The sequence below is a fragment of the Kwoniella botswanensis genome, chromosome 3 (assembly GCF_036426115.1).
Source record: "Kwoniella botswanensis chromosome 3, complete sequence".
Classification (NCBI taxonomy): Eukaryota; Fungi; Basidiomycota; class Tremellomycetes; order Tremellales; family Cryptococcaceae; genus Kwoniella; species Kwoniella botswanensis.
The window spans coordinates 1,937,084-1,953,633 of NC_088601.1; the positions used below are offsets into that span (position 1 = coordinate 1,937,084).

At 43.1% G+C, this 16,550-nt stretch overlaps 8 protein-coding genes across 8 annotated transcripts; 3 read left to right on the forward strand and 5 right to left on the reverse strand.

Moving 5' to 3' along the window:
* Positions 1–387: 387 nt before the first annotated feature.
* Positions 388–903, reverse strand: L199_008599 (uncharacterized protein; the record flags this gene model as incomplete). The annotated part of the gene is made up of 3 exons (XM_064894278.1): positions 388–584; positions 699–789; positions 880–903. The coding sequence occupies 3 exons, from the start codon at positions 901–903 to the stop codon at positions 388–390; spliced, it is 312 nt and encodes a 103-aa protein (XP_064750350.1).
* A 472-nt stretch (positions 904–1,375) lies between these two features.
* Positions 1,376–2,845, reverse strand: L199_008600 (tRNA (guanine-N(7)-)-methyltransferase; the record flags this gene model as incomplete). Its single annotated transcript, XM_064894279.1, has 7 exons — positions 1,376–1,563; positions 1,645–1,718; positions 1,794–1,864; positions 1,939–2,117; positions 2,260–2,441; positions 2,572–2,630; positions 2,708–2,845. The coding sequence occupies 7 exons, from the start codon at positions 2,843–2,845 to the stop codon at positions 1,376–1,378; spliced, it is 891 nt and encodes a 296-aa protein (XP_064750351.1).
* A 272-nt stretch (positions 2,846–3,117) lies between these two features.
* Positions 3,118–4,372, forward strand: L199_008601 (uncharacterized protein; the record flags this gene model as incomplete). Its single annotated transcript, XM_064894280.1, has 2 exons — positions 3,118–4,185; positions 4,337–4,372. 2 exons carry the CDS (start codon positions 3,118–3,120, stop codon positions 4,370–4,372), a joined length of 1,104 nt encoding a protein of 367 aa, XP_064750352.1.
* Positions 4,373–4,514: 142 nt separating this feature from the next.
* L199_008602 (uncharacterized protein) lies at positions 4,515–7,215 on the reverse strand (the record flags this gene model as incomplete). The annotated part of the gene is made up of 14 exons (XM_064894281.1): positions 4,515–4,582; positions 4,634–4,754; positions 4,840–4,885; positions 4,948–5,088; positions 5,186–5,256; positions 5,331–5,438; positions 5,532–5,719; positions 5,838–6,100; positions 6,223–6,422; positions 6,521–6,629; positions 6,690–6,700; positions 6,757–6,783; positions 6,866–6,946; positions 7,006–7,215. 14 exons carry the CDS (start codon positions 7,213–7,215, stop codon positions 4,515–4,517), a joined length of 1,644 nt encoding a protein of 547 aa, XP_064750353.1.
* A 1,214-nt stretch (positions 7,216–8,429) lies between these two features.
* On the forward strand, positions 8,430–10,756 carry L199_008603 (uncharacterized protein; the record flags this gene model as incomplete). The annotated part of the gene is made up of 8 exons (XM_064894282.1): positions 8,430–8,864; positions 8,934–9,046; positions 9,120–9,228; positions 9,309–9,508; positions 9,568–9,788; positions 9,852–10,030; positions 10,105–10,424; positions 10,495–10,756. 8 exons carry the CDS (start codon positions 8,430–8,432, stop codon positions 10,754–10,756), a joined length of 1,839 nt encoding a protein of 612 aa, XP_064750354.1.
* Positions 10,757–11,086: 330 nt separating this feature from the next.
* Positions 11,087–12,296, reverse strand: L199_008604 (uncharacterized protein; the record flags this gene model as incomplete). The annotated part of the gene is made up of 3 exons (XM_064894283.1): positions 11,087–11,364; positions 11,455–11,685; positions 12,008–12,296. 3 exons carry the CDS (start codon positions 12,294–12,296, stop codon positions 11,087–11,089), a joined length of 798 nt encoding a protein of 265 aa, XP_064750355.1.
* Positions 12,297–13,232: 936 nt separating this feature from the next.
* L199_008605 (uncharacterized protein) lies at positions 13,233–13,636 on the forward strand (the record flags this gene model as incomplete). The annotated part of the gene is made up of 2 exons (XM_064894284.1): positions 13,233–13,438; positions 13,513–13,636. 2 exons carry the CDS (start codon positions 13,233–13,235, stop codon positions 13,634–13,636), a joined length of 330 nt encoding a protein of 109 aa, XP_064750356.1.
* Positions 13,637–14,101: 465 nt separating this feature from the next.
* L199_008606 (uncharacterized protein) lies at positions 14,102–16,198 on the reverse strand (the record flags this gene model as incomplete). Its single annotated transcript, XM_064894285.1, has 12 exons — positions 14,102–14,337; positions 14,419–14,441; positions 14,510–14,561; positions 14,625–14,786; positions 14,877–14,926; positions 15,004–15,057; positions 15,114–15,272; positions 15,367–15,517; positions 15,568–15,620; positions 15,672–15,700; positions 15,762–15,971; positions 16,031–16,198. The coding sequence occupies 12 exons, from the start codon at positions 16,196–16,198 to the stop codon at positions 14,102–14,104; spliced, it is 1,347 nt and encodes a 448-aa protein (XP_064750357.1).
* Between the last annotated feature and the right edge of the window lie 352 nt (positions 16,199–16,550).

Genomic DNA, 16,550 nt, shown 5'->3' on the forward strand with positions numbered 1-16,550 from the left:
ATTCACATAGAGAGAGGATAAAGCTTGAACGGTGTTTCTGTGTTTATGTTTATATGCATGGGATTGGTGTTGGTGTTGAGATAGTGGTCGAGGTTGTTTGATATAGTATGAACAGTATATACCAAAATCACAAAATGAAATGTATACATGGTGAATCTATATAGTACAATGATAGAATAACATGGAATGAAAGGTTGAAGAAAGAGCGATTCTTTTCAGACATAATGATATGATTTAAACGGAATTGGATCATTGTAGGCGTGAGAGAAATATGTATGATTGGGTCAACCACGTTTGATCTCGATACTACACCAATCAGAATGATATATTATCAGCTCACCCTCCCTCTACAGAATACGACTATGAGTGTCTGTACAGTACAATTACTCACCCCCCACCCATAATCTCAACCAATAAACCCCTAACTATACTTCTCATCTTCTCTTCATTTTCTACGTTCCATTCTACGCTAGTCGCTATGGATATCGTTGTAGTCTCCACTTTAACCATATCACCTTCTGAATCATCTTGTGATACTGTCTCGGATAGCTCTGAAGTGATTTTTAGTGATATAGGCCATGCCTCTGTACGAAGCACGATGTCATAAGTAAACGAAGTATGTTTAGTTAATTTACCCACACATCATCTTATAGTATGAGATACAGTATGATTTTCAATAGTGAGTGAGACCCACTCACCATCGTTCTCCTCGAAATGGAGGAAAGTGAGATCTTCCAGTTCATTAAATTGGTCTTGAGTCAATACTTGAGGGATGGTAAGTTCGATTGACTGTAGTTGAATAAAGCGTCATCAATGTATGTGAAACGAGCAGTCAACAAATGGGATTGGAGATTCGGTTATACTTGCGGAAACACTCACATGAGGTGGTCTGGGTGCGGGCATCTCTTTCCCAGCAGTAGGATGAGGACGTTATAGGTGGTCGGAATTGTGAGTACGAGCGAGAGCTTAGATTGTCAATGATGTCTGTCAGCTATAAAGTATATTTGTATGAGAACCAACATGATGAGAGATGAATACAAGCAAAGATGCATCGTGTGTGTGCCCGTTGGTGTTATATATATATATATATATGCAATGCATAATAACGATTGATGTATCAAACTTATGAGAACGACGGATTGGTACTGATGAAACGACTCAAAGGTGTCTTTTTGTCATTACAATATTTACGCTCACTTGCCGCAAGGATCTTCATGACGATCATCCCTTTGGTAGCAGAACAATGGAGTATATCCAGCATGTCCTTTTGGATAATGATCTAATCCATTTATACATGCATGTCAAGATTACGAAAGACGACTACTGTATTCATAAATTGATATGCATACAATGATCATGAGAAAAGACAGATGTCTCACTCCGGATTCTCAGCCCTCCAAAAGCACGCAACCCACTTATCACCTTTATTCCTCTCAACCTTCTTACCTTCCTCTGTGGACGTACGGGCAGCTTCCAATATCGGATCATCCTCCAGCTCCGAATTGGGGATGGGAATGAATAGAGGGTGGTTGTTCAGATGATGAGCCATCCAATCGTGAAGGTCTGTGCGTATCACATATTAGTCTGTCAGCTATGATGAACATCCAGCACAACGAACACTTGAGGAAGTTCATTGTTACTCACCTTTCACATCAGTCACAGTATATAAGATACCACCTGGTCTAAGCACGTATGCGTATTCAGCCAATAAACCTGGACTATATCGTTCAATCACAATCACGATCACAAATAAGCGATAGACCAATTTTCATTCAGAGCAAGTTATTACTCACGTTATGATTCTCGCTTTCTGTTTACGATTCTTAAAATGAGGATCGGGGAATAAGAAGAATATCTTGGATAGCTAAAATCAAAAGCAACAAATTTAGCACAATAATGACATAAAGAGAATTCCTTTTGTCAGGTTGATAAACCCACCTGACCCTTATCAAAAAAGTTCGTTATGTGTTTCATCGCATTCGCTCGTATCACCGAGACGTTCTGATATTGCCCTGGTTTCTTCTCGGACGATTCGGAAGGTAAGAGGGATTGAGATTGGCGGGTGGCAGCAATTCTGTCGGTCACATATTTGGTCACGGATGTACGAATTTCCATTCCTACAGATCATGAAGAATGAGGTCAGCTTTACTATCCTGTAAAGAGAATTTGGTTACTGATGACACTAAATACACCCCATGTCTTAATCTCAGAACAGCAGAAAAGGAGTGTCGCAAAGATCATTGCACTCCTCTTACTCACCTAACATCAAGGTATCCGGAAACATCGGTGCCAAAGCCATCAATAATCCTCCAAATCCACAACCTACATCTGCCCATTCCACTCTCTTGGTATTTTGCCCAGGGAGGGGTTCGGCTTGGTCCGGATAAGAGAAGTATTGAGGGTAATGGAATGACCAGTCCATTGCAGAGGGTGATTTTGGGCTATACCATTTACAAATAACAAAGGCAGAGATCAGTATACCTTTGGTCTTAACATGTTACATATAAGGACCTCTTCATCTCCCATTCCAATTCGAATGGTCGTAGGAGGAGAATCAGAACTCTAACTCACTAATCCAGCTCATGATCTACAAATACATTCGCATGTGCTCTCTGCCTATAGAACCGTTTCTATCATCACAGAACAACTATCAGCCCTCGTTCACTTATCTATTGTCTCAGTACATATGCGTATTATCTTGACGCACCTGAGGTATTTGCAGCAATCCGACATTGGCTTGATCCGGTGTGTTGACACCATTGGTACTCGGAGTCAAAGATATACCTGCTGATGGTCCAGCTTCCATTTCTGTTGCTTCTACTTGATCGTGTGTTCGTTTTGACATTGTATTGCGTTCCAGACTGTCGATGTATCTGATCTGAGGATGGCTATGGTCTTACAACTTTTGAACTCGGTTGCATTGGGTTTTTCAACTTTTGGAAGTGAAAGAGCAAAGTCACGTGACATTCTTCTCACCACCTCGAAATCGTTGATTCGTTCCGACTCACTCCCTGTGCTCACCTCTCGTTTCCTCTCCTTTCTTTGACTTGCATCTCCCATCTCACTTCATTCGATAGTACACATAATAGCCAACAGGAGTGCACACATTACCTCTCGATGCTCCTCCGCCGTCTCTACTCTTCCCTCCCCTCGACGAGGGTAGGCGGCACTTCCTCCGCCCTATCTTCCATACCCAGCGCAACAGGTTCCAAACCCTCTATCAGGGGACGTATCAAGCCTCGTTCAGCCAATACCTCAGCGTTATGTAAACCCAAACAACCCATTTCTGTATCGACCATACCTAAATCAGAAGGTAATGGTAGAATCAGACGAAGAATCAGGTCCATTTCGAATCCCAACCATGAGATCAACGTCGTATCCGGCAGACGATCTGCTTCTTCCGTCGAAACCGGCTCGTACTCCATATTCGACGAAGAAGATTATTCCAACCCTTCCACCGCACCTACATCAACTTCACCATCTTCACCCCGACTTCTATTCACTCATCCAGTCCCATCTAAACATGTCGTAGAAGGTTTTAAACCCATTTACTTATATCCCGAACAATTCAAATTACATTACACTTTCACCCCTTCTCATCATCCTCTACCACTCAACATGGGTACAGCCATATATACTCATCCCCGAAACCCCATCTCCACCAAAGGCGGTGAATTAGAGGATATATTTAGTAAACCCTCTGGACCTGATCCTACCAAGTCCCTTCGACGAACGACCAAGAGCGGATTAGGCGACCATCATAGAGTACTTTCCAATTTATCTCATCCGGAACTATTACATCATTTAGGAGGGCTGGTAGATCCTTGGGCAGCTCATCAGATCCAACCGGGTTCGGGGTTAGGTTTGGAAGCGATCCTATCGAGCAAGTTGAACGAGTTGAAAGAATCTTCGAAGAAGGAACAAGAACAACTGGAACGGATCTTCGGTGCATCGGAAGCTAAAGATAGCTCGAGAGGGGTAGTACAATCGAAAGGTGAAGCGGAAGTAAATACCAAAGATGCGAATTTAGATGAAGTTGTAGGAGGGTTAAACGATGTTCTGGCTAAGATGGGATTATCAGGATCAACAAAAGAGATAGCAGAGGAAGATGGAGTGATGTTGGATAGCGTAAAGAGGAAGAGAAAGAAGAAGATCTCGAAACATAAATACAAGAAGAGGAGAAAGGTGAGTCAAAGACCTGAAGCTTCATCTCGCTTCGATTTTCTATATGACATTGTCAACAACAGACACCTTTATTCACATCGTCATTTTCGTTGTTGTATAAAGCATATAGTGAATTATCGCTAACTATCAATCCATTCATTCACCTTTCCAGGCTACTCGTGCTCTCAGGAAGAGATTAGGAAAGTAAACGTAGTTGGTCAAGTAGGAACAGTATGCATAGGGAAAGTATTGCATGCACGGTTCATAGAGTATCAATGATTCGACAATTGTGTTCATTTCCCAAGAAATTCACTAGCAATCTGATCTAATCTTGCTTGTTTCTTTACCATTCAGATAGCTTTTGCGACATCTTTGGCTAATCCAACTTTTCTAAATGCCAAAAAGATTATAACCAGCACTGAATCATTTACGTCAACAAACGCTAAATCACATAGGTCAACTCACTTACCGAACCAACAACAAGCCGCGTTAAACCATAATGATATTCGCAGACCCTCCAATAGATCATGCATCAATTGGAGCCGAGTCAAGACGATTGATGATAGACATAGATCTAAAGTACCTGCAATCTACATTAAACAAACACACAGATTAATCAGCATATTGTACTGTGTCTAGACAGCTCAGAATTCGTGACAGGGGAGGAGTACTGACTTGCAAAGCAACTTGAAACAATGCACCAGCTATACTTTGCTCGTCACTGCACGAAGTAATATCCAATAAGCAAACCACTTTCCACTGGTCTAACGATATCTCACTCACTCATCAACTAAATTGGAGATCATGACACTGCCAATGGGGATAGTTAGATCACCTCCGAAAGGCTGTAGGATAGCTCCGAAGAACTTGTGTCCCCAGTACATTGAATGAGGAGGCTGGAACGCGAATAGAGCGTTTGCCAGGCTGCGATGTTTGACAGCATACAGTATACAAGTCAACATTGACTCATCGAGAAGTCGACAATGGCATGGAATGTCGATGGGATGAGGGTCTGACTTACCCTGTAGATATCCCTCCTAGAGCTAGTAAGATCGGAGCTGTGATTCGAGGCGCAGCAAGAGTCACAAGGTACTAAAATACAACGAGAGGTTCATGTTAACTTCCGAAATCATCACATGAAATATCCCATCGTTGGATTGACTTACAGAACAGATTATACCTGTGATCGGAGCAGGTAAGATATACACTGCATTTTTCAAGGGAGAGTATCCGAGGAGATCTTGATAATATACACTGGTAAGGTATACCCATCCCTACGACATGAATATGGATACTCTCGTATCAGCTGGAACTTCGAGGATAAGACAATGAGACAAAGAGACAGGCGTAAGGATACATATACTCACACAAACTCCCATCCAATCGAAGAAAGCTATTCCCAAAATAGCTGTAATTCTCCATCTATGTCTCGTAAATACACTCAACCTCACGATGGGAGGTACGTTTGCAGCTGTACCATGATGTTCAAGGTGATATTCCCAAATCCCAAACAAGATGATGAGGATCACCGATATTGAAAATACAGGTGTTATATCTATCCAAATAGAATCTATTAGAATCTTCTAAAAAATCATTGATTTTCCAATACTCTTTCAATTTCTCGCGTGAAGTGTATTGGTTCTTGATATAGTTGAACTCGATTGTCCACTTACAAGGTGTTCTCCACCCTTTATCTACCAGTCCAGCTTGAGTGACAGAGAACAATAACAAGCTCAATCCGACGGTGATCAACCCTGCACCTATCCAATCTACCTTCCTACTCTTCTCTATCTTTCCAGCAGTATCGTCAGGTGTATCCGTCAGTTGACCTCGAGGAGGAGTGATTTTACCGTCGGAAGGGATATAAATTATTCCCGTGATGATAGGTAGGATACCGAATCCCGCTATGAGGAAATAAAGGTATTGCCAACCTTTTCTGTGAACCAGAATCAAAAGCATCACAATGTGAATATCATCAAATCATGAATCCGAGTGGATGACGACTTTGACACCACCAATTTCGTATGACTGAGTCGATGGAAGATGGTATAGACCCACCTCGTTGTACCAGCTATCAACCCACCCACGACCTCCCCCACAACAGCTCCTAGCGGAGTACCCACACCCAAAGCTGCGAATGCCATCGTCCGTGAGGGTTCTTCACGGAACGTTATTCCTATTATACCGAATCCTGCTGGGGCCGAGATCGAGAGACCTAATCCAGCGATAGCTCGAAAAATTGTCAAAGCAATTCGATTCTGTTTCACGTCAGTCACAGTTAATATACAGTACATTGCATTACGTTACAATGTCTTTAATGTGTCAACAAGAGATGTTCTTAGTATAATTTACTTACTGGTATAACGCCCGAAATTATATTCGCTATTGTACTGATCAACATACCCAGGAGATAAAGTTTCTTTCGACCGTACAGATCGGCTAGTCTTCCTGATACCAATAAACCGCTATACGACCGGGTTCGATACAAGTCAATTAGATACAATTTGGAGCGGATAAAAGATTACACAAACCAGCCCTGGATGTGAGAGGTATTAGTATATAAAATTGATACTGTATCATTCGATGACTCACATAAGCCAACTGATAAGCCGAAGTCACCTATTTCACCTCCCATCAGCTTTATCCCGTATTTCATATCTATGCAACCATGACGTTGATGTAAGGAAAATCCGCAATGTACCCATTGGACCGCCAATACGGAAATATCGTAGTAATCAGCCATCACTGGTATGATCAATAATCCCGATCCTACAGATAGGGACTTGACACCTCCTATTTATCAGTCAACCTGTTGAGGATCTAAACATCAGTAGGACTTACCATCATAAAGTACGTCACTGATATAGTCCCGCCTAGCATAATCTTCTGTATTCGACTGAGTACTAAGGGCTGAACAAATATCGGATCTTCTGGTTTGACAACCACATCTTCATTGGGTATAGTAACGGTGCTAGGGAACTCCTCGGTTCCATCTTTGGTTTCTTTACTTTCATCGTTCGATGGTTCTCGAGTGATGGGTTTGGGATCCATCATTTCTGCTAGATCTCCAGCCGGCGTCATGATATCAATAACAACCAAAGTGAGCTTATCTTCTTAACGTTAGAGATCGAATGAAGCATGAGGACGTATGGATGTGAATGCATTGAGACGTTGATGAAAGGGATACAGTTGTCCTCGTTGTATCCATCTATCCATCAAATCATACACACAACACACACACACATCCAACTGCAGTGCCCATCATTTTCCACTTTCATCGGACATCCTTTGGGTGGTCAACTTGGATCCTTTGATGAATGTTAGATGGGATCACACCGATCACTGTTTGATGGTCCAAGGGGAAACAACGTCGAGAAAGATCATACATGCGCTGATTGAATGCTCGTACACAGAGATTTTCGACCACAGAAACGAGTATGATATTGGACAGACTAGACGCAAAGCAAAATGATAAGAACAATATATGCAGTTTCACTCGTCTATGTTAATACGCTTGCGAACGCGTCTTTGTTCGCGGTTGTCAATCCGATACCGGAGTGGAGAACGTGAATCATAATTCCGTGACGTCCGGAACGATACTAGCTTTGCATAAGTATGCTATAGCATTTCGAAAATCCGCTTCGAAAACTGGTAAACGGCGTATACCCGGACTTTACTTATACCGCTGTCAAGGGAAAGCAACCGCCGGGTCCCTGAAGATCACCAAATCAAGCCCTTGAACCAAAATTTTCTGGTTCAGCTATCTCTACGAAGAGGTAGTGTTAGCATGCATTTTATCCGTCTAACGCACGATGGATGGGTGGAGCGGACTGATAAGGTAACTTCAAGTCAACGCGCCAAAAGCAAAATTTTCAACGCCTTGGTTATTCTTCCGCTCTCATTTGATCTAGACTTTGACGCCATCGATGTTAAACAGCCTGTAAAAGTGTAAATCTCTAAAATGGATAAACTGTTGAACTGCTTAAAATGTTAATTTCTTCACTCCGCTTTCGCACCCATAGGTTCTTCGGTGCTTATCGGGCCCACTTAGGCGGAGAACAATGAGAGCAAGGTAGAATACCAATGATACATATTCATAATAAAATTTGAAAGACATATATAGAACGTGTATGGATCGTTCTTTTCGAGTCTTTTTCCCTTTCCCTCCTCCCTTCAGTGTATTTCATTGTTGTCCTCTGCTCTAGTTGATTTTCTTCCTCTGAGACGATTCTGGGTCGTACGAAATTGTTTGTGAACTGGTCAAAATGTCGCCTACTCGACCTACCAAAATAACTATCGATCCCATCGCCATCAACCAAAATGTGCCAGGACAAGGAAATACCGTTTCTGGCTTTTCAACAGCGACAAACACACCATGGAACGAAGATCAGAGATTCTTCCCATCGGGTCCTTCCACCGCGGTGAACACCCCTGCTGCAGGTGAAGATAAACCTTTTTTGTTTCCCTCCTCTGCACCATTGTCAAGGATGACCACTAGAGTTTCTGAGCAATCAGAGAGAGAAAAAGAAGAGAAGGAGGAGAAAGAGGATGAATTAGCATCGGGCCAACAGACACCGGCGGTCGAACCTGAAAATTTGGTTGGTGCATTGGAGAGTTATCCTATACCTGAGAAAACTAGATTATCAAAGAGTAAACAGATCATTTTGGGTGCAGTAATGATGAGTACTACATTTGTCGCTGTTAGTACCATCAAGTCTGATCTATCACTACCGACTAACACACTGACTGACATGTTGCCATATTGATAGTCCGCCACCAACTCAAGTACACTATTGGTCATTCCCAGTATCGCGAAGGACTTGGGTGTGACTGAGCTCCAAGCTCAATGGGTTAGTTCAGCTTATGCCTTAGCGAATGGATGGTAAGTCCTTGATTTCCCCTTGAAAGCTGAAAGTTCATGGTTAACGGGTTTACTTATGATTATCAATCTATAGTGGTCTGCTACTAGCAGGAAGAATCGCCGATCTGTATGGTAAAAAATGGCTTTTCCTCATTGGAATGGGTCTCTTCGTAGTTTTCAGTATCATCTCAGGTGTAATCCGGGTGAGTCTTCGAGCAAGCGTCAAACGTACGACCTCAACCTCAAGTCTTCACGTTTTACTGACCATAAGCAAATATTGTAGGACTACATCGGAATCTGTATTGTACGAGCTATTGCCGGCCTTGCAATCTCAATCTCCCTCCCAGCTGCATTTGGTATCATCGGAGTTACCTTTACCGAAGAACCAGGAAGGACCATGGCATTCTCAGCTTTGGCTTTGGGTTATCCAGTCGGTGGTGGACCAGGTATGATCTTTGCTGGTGTAGTCGCAGGTGCAAGCACGTAAGTTCATCATCACTATCCACAGTAAACACAAGCTGATATTCGAGTGATTGTCACAGTCGAGCATGGCAATATGTCTTCTTCATCCTTGCCGGACTCGCTCTCATCCCTATAGTCGCAGGGACATTTGTCATCCCCCACGATCCACCCAAGATGGTGACAGCGACCACGAACAGACGAGTCGACTGGCTTGGTGCTTTCTTGATCACAGCAGCATTGAGTTTGTTCAGTTTCGCGATCACTCAAAGTGGTTTGGTGGAAAATGGATGGGGTCAACCTTGTGAGTGTTTGGATTGTTGCATTCCGCAATTCAAGCGTCTGCTAACTGACGATGCTTTTCCAGATATCGGTGTATGTCTCGGTATCTCCATCGTGCTGTTCGTGGTATGGGGATTCTGGGAGAAGTGGGTTGTCAAAAACACCACTATCCCTCCTTTGGTCAATATGTCCATTTTCTCCAGACATGAATGGAAAGTTACTTCGATCTTGTCACTTTCGTTCTGCGGATACCTTGCTATTGCTGTAAGTCCCTTGATACTTCCACCCTAACTATATAAGTGTGTTTTATTGATGTTACGTCGTTTGTGGCTATTCAGGGATGGTTATACCTTACCACGATATGGTATCAAAACCTCAAGAAAGATTCACCCATCATGAACGCCGTGCATGTCATCCCAGCTCCTATAGTAGGTATGGTCGCCTGCATCGTAGTACCTCTCCTAGCCCCCCGAATGAGGGCTGCATACCTCCTCATGATCGGTGGTCTGTGCACGGCCCTCGCTCAAGTAATGTTCGCCGTCGCTCCTCTGGACCTAACCTACTGGGGATGTGAATTTCTCTCCTGTATCTTTACACCATTCGGTGCAGACTTTACGGTCGGTATTGGTTCGGTATTGATCTCCAATCTGGTTCTCGAGTGAGTGCGAGAACAGCACAGAAAAAAACAGGTGAATAAAGTTTACTGATATCCTTTGGTGGCACCACAGGGACGAACAAGCCTTAGCTGGCGCACTATTCCAAACAGCCCTTCAGATCGCTTCCACCGTCGGAGTATGCATAGCCTCATTGGTGCAGACCAACATTACCGCTCAAAGTGGTTCGCTGCATACGGGGTTGAAAGATGCTTTCTGGTTAATGGCTGGATTTTCATGGTTATCGGCTATTATCGCTGCTGCCACACTGTGGAAAGTAGGGTTGGCAAAGGATATTGGCAAGTTGGTCAATGGTCAGATGAGTGAGAAGAGGTGATTTGGGTTGTATGATCGGTGCTTTGTTGGCTCTTATAATACATAGACGTATAGAGATATAGATCCTAGACATATACATTTAAAACGAATTGACGAACAATGGACATTATCACAATCACTTGTACTTCATGTTCTCTTCCATATCCAATCATCCCATTTCTTTCATTTAATTCATAGAGTATCGCTATATCTTCTCATTCTTATATAATGTTACCTCTCGAAATCTTCCAGTATATATTCCAACATTAATGAATAATAAATGATGACCAATTGCCTCATTTCGAGAATGATAATATAATCAACATACATACACACTCGCATCAACTTGTATCTAACCAAAGATATTACCCAAAACATCATCCATTCCTTTACCTGACAAGGTCTTACTCCCCTCTATGACCGGTCTCTGTCTGTACGAACTACCTTTTCCTTCCTCACCACCCGTACCATCCTTCTGCAGTTCATCCTGCTTTCCCGATTGTGCTTTCTTGGCCTTTCGTTTATCGAGCACACGAGCAAGTTCGACGTTCTTCAAATACTCTGCTTGTTCGGCTTTGGAGCGGGTTATCTCGGTTCGGAGTCTTGCTTGATGAGCTTGTCTCTCGTATGCTAAGTATCGTAAAGGATCAATGAGCTCGTTTTGAACAAGATTCTCAAGTTGATGCCCCTGAGTGGGACAGATGAAATTGGTAAACTTACCAATCTGTTCACCTAGCATCTCCCACTTGAACCCACTCAGATACTTCATCGTCCATATATCGTCCCTCCACTTATCTCCTTTCTTCCCACCTATCACCTGAGCATTCAACATGGAAGCTACAGTCTTAGCTACGGATTTGTCCAAGAATTCGACCCATGCTTCTGAGAAGTTCGCACTGGCATGTTTCTGTTTCTTTTGTTGGGCAGCCGAGGGATTGTAGCCGGTTGGTGCTGGAGATGAGTTAGCTTCCTTGACTTGCTGGATGAAAATAACAGCTGGACTCGGTAGGATAATCGTCTTTTACATGAGAGGTTATGATGATTAGGAACCAGATCGGATAAAGTGATACGAAGATGAATATGGAAAGTATATACAAGAAGGGCTGTTGTATGTGGTGAAGGACCAATGAGTATTGTTGATAGTATTACGAATATCAAGATAAGATGAAGCCCATATATAAATCCCACTCATCAAATCGGATCTTTGGGACAATCAAACGAGAAAAATAACACCACCTGATACTTGAGAAGATCTGGATAGATGTAAACTCACCATCACGTCTTTGCGCATAGACTTTCCCAATGTCACCCCACCTTCCCATCAGATGCCTGACTTTCTGAGGTGTCATTCCAGGAGGTAATCTAGAGATATAAACTATCCCCGGTGTCAAGGTCTTACTCTTCTTTTTCTTCTTGGGTATAGCGCCAGCATGCTTGTCATCATCTTCTTTCAATTTGATCTTCGAAGAGGACGGCTCATTTGAGTTCGGGTGATCCTGCTCGTCAGAATCGATCTCAGAAGACCGAGCCCGTTTGGTTATTTTCTTATCTGACTCCGACATTTCGAGTGAGTTTGACCGTTACAATGTACTTGATTTACTATCTATGATAAGCTATCTAAACATTCGGGATTGTAATTCAACGTTGTAAGGGAAGACCAAGGCAGAAATGGGAAAAGTAAAGTTGCGAAAAAACAAAAACATCGTCTTCGAAAGGTGGAGGTCAATCCTCCAACGGGATCAATTTTTACCTCTCGAAGACGCCAGACGGTATGGTGGCGGAGCCTCAAGTTACCTACTTGACTTTGGACACATATGATCCGAAGCCGATTGCTATACATCCACATGCTAGGATCCGGTGATCTGTACCAATATCGACTAAGAAAGGAGGTTCTTGCCCTCTGAAAGGACAGTAGTTTGTGACATGACAGGAAAAAGTCGTTGAAACGCAATATGTTCTGATAATTACATTCACCCCTGAATCCTCAATCGACGGAGAGGAAAGGTTTAGGCGAGCTCAGTACGCGAGGCTTTGCGTCATCCAAAGGAGGGAATGGAGTCTGTAGACAAGATCAGGATCGATCTACAATAAAGAGGAGGAGAAGTGATACAATGTATGGTCCTTCTTGTTTGTTGATCCGTTGACGCTCAATTTTAGGTCTCAGATCTAAATTCAATACAATACTGTGCTGGAAAATACGCCAGGGCTTCTCTGACGGACCACACAACAGGGTAGGACAGCAGAAGTAGCTCGCAAACAGTACCATCATATTTACTCACAAGTCATGGGTCACATTTAGCTGGGACTTCCTCATGGCGAAGCCAAAAAGATATATATATAAAGATCAGCTGGAATCTCACAAAACAAAAACTATCCTTCGACAATCTATCCAATACTACACATCACAGCTCACCCCCCCCCCCCCCCCCTCTGTTTGCAAACATCCCGAAATACCTTATCACTGAAAAGTCAGATCTCAATAGAAAGATCCAACCAGAATGGCTGACAGGAGACCCCTTACATATTCTTATGGTACTACCGTCAGTTCCGCCAGAACCCCAGGTGGCACAACTTCCAGTACTACTACCTCTTCCGGTTCTCGATATACCGCTTTGAGGGGTAGCACCGACCAAGGTGGACTCACGGTGGTCACTCAGGATGGACTGAGGAGAGATGGCACTCTAGACTACAAGCTCAAACAACCGTAAGTCCACCCCATTCACGCGGTCCAATGTATATATTTGGTACGGTGGGTTAGTGATTCTGACATTTTAGCAGTTCCACACCGACGCAAGGGACTAAAGAGACTGACACCAAATCACCTTCTGGTGCTGGTTCTGGGTCTAGTACCAGAGGGAACAACATGTTTGAGCTGTGGGGAAGCGATGATGAATCTGAATAGTAGCTCAGATATCTCTCATAATTAGAGCCACAAGGTTTTGGTATTGCAGGCTGACTCCCCAGATGTTCTGTCTTAATCATCGATAGTATACATCATACGGCTTTGTGAATACTTGATTACCCAAGCATTGCTTCTATTGTTTCGTTTCTCATAGATACACCGAATCTACGTTATCAGTCAACACAGTCTGTGTGGAGTTAACTTCGTGAATCCACAATACTATATCCTGAATTCGCTCTTAAGGACAAGATGATACCATGCAAGGATATTTGCAAGAAGACATTTGATACATTGTAAGAACAGACCAGTCGCACAAAACTATTCAATTATACTTTCATCTTCGAACGTTTTCAATCTGAGAACATCGTTTCAAATTGGCAGTTAATATTGTACAGTACACCTTTCAATTCATTTTTCGCCTTGGTTCAACTCCGATCTCCACGTCATATCATCACATCTCTTTCTCTATCCCTTAGTGATAGGAACATCGGTACATTGGAAATCCAAAGTACTTTCATCCTGTAGATTCGCACATAGATACTTGCCACTTCCGACCGTACCGTTCTTAGGGGACAATTGAGTTCCAGAAGCAGTAATATCGACACATTCAGCTGAACATTCCAGAGTCGCGACGGTGTTATTGGGTACGAGGCCTGAGGCGGATCCGGAGATGTTGATAAAATGAACGTCGGAGATGGATACTGCGATCAGAGACAAGTTGCATCAGTACCGAGTGTTGGGAGAAAGTTTCATGATATGGAACTGTTCAGGAGGTAACTTACAAGTCGATGGATGATCTTGACATCTGCGATAAATCGGTATCTCATCAGTAATCTATGATTAATCCCAAAGACAACAGAAATAGGTACGTACTGTTGTGCAGAAGATGAATAGCATTGAGTCAGATATATAGGATTATCAACATCTGTTTCAACCAACAGATCATCAGCCATCATTGTGTACGAGTACGTTGATATTCAAGACTCACTGTCATTGACGAAATCTTGGAAAGTGACATTCTTGACGTAACCTACTCCACCACCTGAGATGGACTTCGTATCATTCGATCCCCCGAACACTTTGATTCGAGCACCGTTCTGAGCATTGGACATGGAGATATTTCGAACGTAGACGTTTGCGACGATGTCGGCTGAAGAAATACAATGATCAGTATACCACCACCAATAAATCAAGGCTTGCAAGGCTTGTGAAACGCGTAGGTATATGGGTGCACACTCACTTTCACCTGCATATTGACCTAATGATCCAACTGATATACCGTGTGAACCACTGAAATAGCAACGAATGCTCAGTACTTCTATAGACACGTTGCACCATCTGGCGTAACGATAGAGAAGTCCACTTACTTGCAAATCATATTCTCGACAGTCATATATGTAGAATTAGGTTTGAATGATACACTAAATCAAGCCTTCATCAGCATAAATCATGACAATAAGAAGATTGCACGACTCACCAATCATCACCATTTTGGACATTCGAGTCTCTAACAGTGACATAACTTGATCTGTAGATATCCCATCCATCCGAATTGGCAGCTTCGGCAGATTCGTTTGATGAGATCGATCGGATTTGGATGTTCGAGTAGGTGACGTCGGTAGATTGATAGACAAAACTGCGTCCAAACACGGTACGACTCAGCATCACCTCATACATCGCTTCCACGATAACCTTGAGCTTAGGCAGGTCATAAGGGATGATGCACTCACTTATGCCAGAAAGGGGAATTAATGACGCTGATATCGTCTACGACGACATTACTTGCATTTCCAACTGTCAACGGAATAGGCCTGGCGAACGTTCGAGAAGATCCTCCTGCGACTCCGGCATTCTTGTTCTGGGCGTAGTAGTCCCACCAAGCTACGACACCCCATGAGTATGCAAGTCTAGCTGATAGAGGGAAGACTCACTTTGACCATTTGCGTCGATCGTACCTCCACCATGAAGGGTGATCCCAGTTCCACTATATAGAATCGTCAGCTTTGTTGACTCATGATAGATGATGATCGCTTACCTGAAGAACCAGTAGGTTGTGGCATTTTGCTAAAGACGCGATCATTCGTTCAGTATCCTACAGGACAATACCAAGGACAGGCTCACTCACATAAGTCAGATAGATACTTGCTGGACTCCAATATTCAATATCGGGAACGTAACTTATCGCACCAGTCAACCTTACCTCCACGTTGTTGAGGTAAGTTTGAAGAACGGTGTTGACTGTGTAATAACCCGGAAGGTTGATCAGAGCAGTCGAGCCACAAAGGTTGAAGGCGTATAAGAGATTAGGACCATCATCTTGTCCACCTCCCATTGGCTTTACAACAAGTTCATCAGCTTCATGATCAGACAGAAGTGGAGCAGTAGACGACATACTTTTACTGTACATACTGACCCATCTACAGTGACGTAGGGGTTATTTGAAGTCCATCTTCTTCCTAGTGCAGGTGTATATGTGGACCTTTCCTTGTGGAGGTATCCGGTGGCAGCTGAAGTGATATCGATAGTCGCCAAGGCGGCGAGCAGGGCGGCGAAAGCTTTCATTGTGACAAAGTAGATCGTAGATTGTCAGATACAAGAAGAAGGGATATCTTTCTTCATCGTTCTCTTGTTACTCTCTATATACCATCTCTTCTGTTCTACTGTTCGTCCATCGTCATGACAGAAACTTGATGAAATCCGTCATCGGCCCGCTCGGCCCATCTTCATCTTCCAACATCCAAAGATACTCTTGGCTCTAGCTCAAAATAGCAATCATCGTTCTGATCCCCTCCACTTTTATGAGATGGTTCCTCCTGTTGTCAGCTGATGAAGGCTGGAATCAAGCTTAATTTCAATGAGGTGACATGCGATTCCAGCGAAATTAGCTTCGAGGTCAAAGATCCATCGAACCAAC